This window comes from Rhinopithecus roxellana, chromosome 6, assembly GCF_007565055.1.
Source record: "Rhinopithecus roxellana isolate Shanxi Qingling chromosome 6, ASM756505v1, whole genome shotgun sequence".
Lineage (NCBI taxonomy): Eukaryota > Metazoa > Chordata > Mammalia > Primates > Cercopithecidae > Rhinopithecus > Rhinopithecus roxellana.
In genome coordinates, this window is record NC_044554.1 from 123725902 (window position 1) to 123733854 (window position 7953).

Here is a 7953-nt window from a genome sequence, read left to right on the forward strand (position 1 = left end):
ATTCATTATGTATAATGAACTTACAGTGATACTTTTTATATGGTTCCCTTTTAATACCAGATTAAATACTCTAGAGATTTAGGGAATTAATGGCCCGTCCTCCAAATGACCTCAAACTAAGTTAAATGACATAAAACATGTGGTGGAGGGTTTTGGAATTGACAGTAAGGATTGGAAACCCCAAATTTTACACTGTACGAAAGACCAGGGGCAAGGAGCAGCTTTAAGTATTTTAGATTATATACTGACTAAACTCACCCCTCCCAACAAACCTGCTGACAGGTGTTTAGGGTCAAATGCTTGACTTAATCATATTAGTGAAGATTAGGAAGAAGCTTTAAAATCCCAAGACTAGTGTGCATTGCTAGAATTGTTAAGAGAGAGAGCTCATGTGAAATTGGTTATCGTGGGATATTTAAAATAAAACAAAGAACAGTTTACTTTGTAAGTTAAGAGCTGAGGGAATTGTTGGCTAAGACTGATTTGAAATAACTGCAGCAATTCATGTGTAGGTGCTAACCTTCCACATCTTCAGCAGGCAAAAAGATGCCAGTAATCAATATTGAGGACCTGACAGAAAAGGACAAATTGAAGATGGAAGTTGACCAGCTCAAGAAAGAGGTGACACTGGAAAGAATGCTAGTAAGTTGCTACTTTCTTTAGAATTTTATTTTAAGCTAGAGATACAGTGGTGGTACCAGGTTAGAAAACATTGGCTGGAAAGGCTAAATGTAGTTACAAATAAATTGTTCATCTAAAAATGTATCAAAGATTAAGAAAATTGATAATCAATCACAACTATCTCTTGATTTAGATTCTAAATCGAGAAGGTTGGCAAACCATTTTCCTTTGCCAAGCCCAATCCTTAGTCTCTTTTTGTATGACCACTAAGATAAGAATGCTTTTACATTTTTAAAGAGAGAAAGAAAGAAAGAAAGAAAGAAAGAAAGAAAGAAAGAAAGAAAGAAAGAAAGAAAGAAAGAAAGAAAGAAAGAAAGAAAGAAAGAAAGGAAGGAAGGAAGGAAGGAAGGAAGGAAGGAAGGAAGGAAGGAAGGAAGGAAGGAAGGAAGGAAGGAAGAAGAAAGGAAGAAAGGAAGGAAGGAAGGAAGGAAGGAAGGAAGGAAGGAAGGAAGGAAGGAAGGAAGGAAAGAAAAGAAAGAAAGAATGAGAAAAGAAAAAGAGAAAAAGAAAGTAGGAGAATATGAGACAAAAACCGTATTTTAGATAAACGATAAAGTAAATATGTGCATACAATAATACAGACATTTTGCTTTTACTTTTCTAAACTTCTCTTTATAATGCAATATTTTGATATTGATATTTTGATACAATGTTTTGATATTGCTGCAATACTTTAAGCTATGATGTCATCCCCTCTTGCACTGTCATGGTCAGTAATAAATAAGTACATTCTACTCTTCTTTGGCAAATAAAGATGAGTTCAAATATAAGAACTCACTGGTTCCTCCTAAAAACATCTGACAAATCTTGGAAAGGGTTACCAACAGTTCACTGCCATTAGAAGGAGAAGAAATGGCAAAGGACTAAACCACCAAACAAACAGTGATGAAAGCTTGGAGAATGTAAATATGTATTTTAGATTCCTTCATTTTAGGAAAGTTATTAATAGTAGAACAAAACCTCCACAAGTGGTAACAGTAACCTTATATTTTTAAAACATCTCATTTTATCAGGACAAAGTGAAAAAGGTGTTTGTGTTATCTTCACACGTGGTTCAAAATGCCTACTCCCAGTCAAAACTGGGATTTTTGGCTTCTTCTATGTTTATAATAATCTCAAACTCCCCTGTTGCCCTTTCCATATAGGCAAAACATTTTGCTGTAAAGATAAAATTAAATCAATACTAAGGCTTAGAACATACACCAAAAAAGTTAAAGTCCTTATTTTTACAATTCAGGGTAAATAAAATGAATTTTTGGGATAAAGCAAAGTTTTACCTTCTTAAGTTGAAGTATCCAAAAGCTATTTTATTATTTGTGTACTCAGGATTATTGTTTTGTAGGCAAAGTGGTTGTCTTCATGTTTATTATTCACTTGTGGTAAGTTCACCTTGGACTTTTTATTTTGGGTAAACATCACTTACATCATCATTAATCAGGCTTCGGGGTTCCTTTTCCTCGTTATTCAATGTCTCTCTGCTCTTGGAAGTCAAACCAATTTAATATAAGACTGCAAAAACTCCATACACGTACACACACAAACACACATGCGTATAGACACACATACATATACATGTACTCTCTTAGTCTTCTCAGGGTGATGTACCAGAATACCATAGACTGGTGAGTTACAACCAATAGAAATGTATTTCTCACAGTTCTGGAAGCTGGGGCATCCAAGATCAAGGAACCAGCAGATTCAGTGTCTGGCGAGAGACTGCTCCCTCTTTCATGAACGCTTGTCTTTTCATTTTGTCCTCACCTGGTGATAGGGGTGAGGAAGCTCTCTGGGGTCTCTTTTATAAGGACAGTAATCCTATTTATGAGAGTTCTGTCGTCATGACCTAATCACCTACCAAAAACCCCACCTTGGGGGTTAGGAGTTCAACAAATGAGTTTTTAGGGGATACAATTGTTCAGCCTGATACATATATATGATACACACACACACACACACATTATATATATAATATATAGAAATATATAGATAATATATAGAAATATTATTTCTCTATATAATAGATAATAATACATATATTATATTATACATGAAATGGAACTTCCAGGTCCTGAGTCCCCAGCTCTGACGTGTAATCAGTACAGTATGGTTAAGTGGATATACTCTCAAACCATATTCCCAGCTCAGATTCTTTCTCCACAACAACTTTCTGCCTGTGTAATCCTCATCTATGTTAACTAACTTACCTGTGCCTCTGTTTCTTCAAAACAGCGATAGTAATAGCTTCTAATTCAGAGGATAATTGGGAGGAATAAACAAGGTAATATATGCAAAGCTCTGAGAACAATGCCTGGTAATAGCAAGTGCTTTATGTCATTATGTTATTATTATCTTAAAATTATTATTGATTCTATGAACCAGACTGATTCATATTACACTGATTTTTTTTTTTAGTAATACAAGTCTTTGCATCCAGTTTCTGAAGCTGACAGATTTGCAATGACTATAAGTCAATGTAATAGGCAATGACTAAAGACAAACTTTGTAGTAATAGCTAAAAATAGTTATCATTTGATTGTGCATCTTCTTGTGCCAGGCACCTGTTAGGCATTTAAGGCAACCAGTGTAGCTATTCCTATTTTATAGTAATTTATGTAGTAAATTTGTGTAGTAAAAGTAATTTATGTCGTAATTTTATAGTATTTTATGTAGCAAATGAACCTTAGATGAATCATCTTAACTAAGACTAAATAGCTAGTAAATGAGAAGAGCCTTGCAATCCTATGTAAACTACATATATTTATATTAAGCCTCACTGAAATAATTTTTAAACCTATACACATATATAATTTTAGGTAATTTATTGTTCCTTTCATTCTCACATACTCAGATCCCAGCCAGGCACCTTCAAAACCAACCCCTTATGGACTACTGAATTAAGCAGAACAATTTACACCTCTGTTCCTGTCATCTGGTGAAGGCAAAAGTAGTGACTTTTAGGGGGAGAGTGTGGGACCACTGAGCAAGAGGGAAAAAAATGAATCTAAATTAATGCATATTTCAGAAGTTATGTAAATCTGCAAGTATCATCCTTTGAAGGAAGAACCTAACCTGACAAATGCTTCCTGGCCCCAGTTGAAAATAATTTGTTCTAATATGTAATTAATGAGTCTGCATAGTTGTAAACTAATCTTAAGTCTTATATCAAATGTTCCTTGGAATTTACATAAAAGTGGCCCAAAGATTTCATTAAAAAAAAAAAAAAAAAAACACAGTAAATTGGTTAAATAACTTATGGTATGGACACTTATTAGACTGACAAAAATAAAGTAGTTTGGTGTTACTGTCATAAAAGATATACTAATTGAAAACAAACAAGTTGAAGGTAAGAGTTTAATAATTAGATTTCATGTGTGTGCGTATATATATGTATATTTACATATGTATAGAACATCATCTCTCTCTACAAGGCATGTTAAGTGGTACCTAACAGACTGTAGCTGAAAGGCCTGATTTTTTACTAAATCATTACTATAATGGTGCAGATAAGTGAAGAGCAAAATCAAAAACAACATAAATAATTCAGTCCAGCAAATTATTCACTGACCACTAAAGAACCCAGCCTCTATTCTAGATGGCTGGGATACATTGGACAAATCAGCCAGAGGCCCCTAACCCCTTGGAGCTCACCTACTACACCACCATGCTCAATCACTGTAGATGAGTGTAAAGGAAAATCACATGTGTATACTTCTGAGAATTCAGGGGTGGTGATAAGCCTGGAATTTAATAATTATTCATTCTCTTCCACCTTTACGAGTCACATTTTTGGAATGAGGAAAAAGGTTTAATCAATATGAAATCTGATGACACCCTTGACTTCTGTTGCCAGCTGTGTTCTGATTCCTGGGTCTTGTCTCCTTCAATGCTGGAGGCAGTGTCTGCTGGGAATCTTTAGCTGGAGCATGACCAGCTGTTTTTCCTTTGTCTGGAGATATATCCAGAAGGATTGGGAAGGCTGCAACTTTCTTCTTTCCTACAAAGTACATATGCATTGGCAGAAAGCAGAGAGAATCATACTGAAAATATACAACCTGAAAATGTATTGTAATAAATAATTCTTGGAATTTGGAGTATTCTGTTTTAACCCAAATGAGTCATCCCTTTTTCTTTCCCCTTAAGGTTTCCAAATGTTGTGAAGAAGTAAGAGATTACGTTGAAGAACGATCTGGCGAGGATCCACTGGTAAAGGGCATCCCAGAGGACAAAAATCCCTTCAAGGAGCTCAAAGGAGGCTGTGTGATTTCATAATACAAAAAAAAAAAAAAAATCATTGAGGATATCTCAAATGTTAATAACAATGTGGATTTTTCTCATACATAATAGTACTACTAAGCATTTACGTGAATTTTTAAATTAATAAATGTAAACTTTGAATAAAAATTGAGTGTTGTAACTCATCATTCTATGTTTTTCTTAACATATCTGGCACTCGGTTTAACACATAATTGCCAATAAATATTGCTTGAAGTTCTTTAAAAAGAACTATGTTTTATAAATGATTCTATATCTTTCTGAGTCATCAGCATATACTTAATGTTTTATGCTTTTTTCACTTCCCTTTCAACACTTATAGTTTTCCACCCAGAAATTTTATGGATAAATTTCTATTTTCTTTCCCAAACTTTCTCTTGCTTATGGAATTAGGAAGCTTATTTTTCTGATATGCACTTCACCTATCTTGTGACTTTTCCCCAGAATGCCAACTGGGTTGAGGGTTCAGTCTGTGGTCATGGAGCACAGTGAATTTAACCAGCACCAGAATCACGGTTATAAGCATACACTTAGGAGCCAGACAGTTCTGGCTTTGCCACTGTACTGCCTACCTCACTTTGGATAAGCTACTTAATTCTTTCTAAGTTTGTTTCTTCTAGCATAGGATGAAGATAATAATGGTTATCTCTTCTGTTTTGTATGGGGTTAAGTAATACACCAATCCAACTATTACACTCAGCATACTACCTGACCCATGGTAAGATACAATAAGGGTTAACTAGTACTATTACTTACTTAGAAAAGATCTAGACAAAATTTCCAAAATTCTTTAAGATACATGCTATTTTATCCTATCCTCACGAAGACTCTCAACAACACAGTCTTTTCTTTAATAAGGTAAGCACACATGAGGGAGAAATCTCCATCACTTACATCAGGTCCTTCTGGCATCCTACTGAGTGTGCATGAGTCACATTTCACTAACATTGTGTTAATGACTAAGAGATAACTTGCCTCTGCTTCTGTAACAAATGACAAGTTGTAATTACCCAAATCAGAAATCGCTTTTGTTGTCAGTGTTTTTCTTGTTGCTGTCTCACATTTACAGTGCTATTTTGTATACTTCAGTGATCAGAATACTCAGAAATACTAATTGACTGTCATCCATTTAAAAAAAAAAAAACAGTAAAATTATCTACTGTTTGGTCTGGAAGGGAGTCTGAAAGTTGTACCAAAGTTTGGCTCCTAGCACTATGACCTCCCACTCTGACCATCATAAATGCTCAACAAATATCTGTTGACTCTTGTCTAACCCCTTCATTGTGAAATGGAGAAAATAAAGTTTCAGAGAAGTCACCTGACAAATTTCTTCAGTCAAGACTCTGGGCTTCTGGCTGAACGGTCAGCAACATACCCCACCATGTGTCTTCATCAAATATGCTTTGAATGTTAAGGGATTCCAGGATTAGTTACTGAATGTCTTTTCTATTTTTCCTAAAGAAAAGTTTTTTATCCTCTTATTTAAGTTTGCAAAACCCTCTCCATACAGCCCTCCCAACCTCCACCAAGCGCTTCCTGTCTCTCTCTCCCACTCTATTTTCCTCCATAGCACCGTCACCGTCTGGCATACTATAATTTATTTGTTTATTGAACTGTGGTTTGTCTCTAGAAGTTTTCCGTCTGCAAGTTAGTATTTATTTAGTGAAGTGTTAAGTATATCCCCTTTTCTCTGATTAAAATAAATACAAAGTATTTGCTATGGCATTCAGTTTACCATTGGAGACAGATTTTGAAGCCCAACAATTTGAAGTTAAAACCCCGACTCTTCCTCCTTGTCGTCGAGAACTTTGGACAAATGACCAAATGATTTCAACTCTTTGAACATGTTTTTTTTTTTTTTTTTTTTTTTTTTTTTTTTTTTTTTTTTGTATAAAGCTAGTGATTAGGATAGATTATCTGAATACTTGTAGTCCCTTAGATCCCAAATGGGTATATAAGAAGAAGCCTAATAAATGTCCTCTATTATTATACTTCCTGTGGACAACATTTTCCCACCATCTGGAATTTGGTCATACTGATCCCACCACCTGATATCTCCCTCCATTCCACCCCATTTCAGCCCTTTGAAATCCTACTCTTCTTATGAGACTATCTCTTCTATTCTACCTCAAGAGTATTTTGTGTATATCTTAAGTCATTTAATATTACTTTCCTTTCTCTTGTTATAATGTCTATGGTTGTCTTAATTTCAGTGCTGTATTGGAAATTTCCCAAACCAGAAGCACTGTTCATCTTTGAAACTGTCATATCAACTAACAAATTGTCTGGACAATGTAATTGACTTTAAAAGCAGGCAAGAGTGGTGCTTATAAAATGTTTATATTGGATAATTCAGAATTCTTATTGACTTAATTAATGATTAAATCACCAGTAGGGAACAATTCCTGTTGCTTAAAACACAGATGGTCAGCAGGTTTTGAGTAAGAGAGAAATCACAGGAAGGAAGTATAGAGAAAGATGGTCCAGGAAGAAGGAAATGAAATCATGACTGTCCCACAGGCTACAGAGCTATAACTGTCAGTGACTTTGGTTTGTTCAGAATTTTTTTATTTCAGGACTGGGATAACTAGGTTAAAGAGAATGAAGTAAGACTACAAGGCAACAAAAACCACTCCCAACACAACCTTAACATGTGACTTTTTAACAACATTTTCTGATATCATTAATGAGAATGAGTTATTATAGATACTACAATATATCATTTGAGCTACTTGGACTTTAAAGGTATTTTGTGCACATAGGTGAGAGTAAGCTTTAGTAAGAAAAAAAAACAAAAAACAAAAGGAAAACACCTCACTGTTATTTTAATTTGTACTGGTTTTATTTTAGCCAAATTTTAAAACCAAGCTAATATCAATCTTCCTAAATTCCTAAAATGTGAGTAAACATGAGGAAAATAGTAAACTGAGAATGAGAATGATCAATTTTGTATGATGGGAGTTAAAGTCTTATAGAAAAGAAATTGGTAAGGGAAATCTT

General features: G+C 34.5%; 1 protein-coding gene across 2 annotated transcripts; it reads left to right on the plus strand.

Moving 5' to 3' along the window:
* The first annotated feature begins 307 nt into the window (after positions 1–307).
* Positions 308–5096, plus strand: GNGT1 (G protein subunit gamma transducin 1). 2 transcript variants are annotated; one of them, XM_030933042.1, is made up of 3 exons: positions 308–444; positions 536–642; positions 4822–5096. In XM_030933042.1, exons 2-3 carry the CDS (start codon positions 547–549, stop codon positions 4948–4950), a joined length of 225 nt encoding a protein of 74 aa, XP_030788902.1. In that variant the 5' UTR covers positions 308–444; positions 536–546; the 3' UTR covers positions 4951–5096. The 2 variants fall into 2 exon arrangements, with proteins under 2 accessions (XP_030788902.1, XP_030788903.1); XM_030933043.1 differs by having other exon boundaries at positions 367–444; positions 539–642; positions 4822–5095.
* Positions 5097–7953: the final 2857 nt, after the last annotated feature.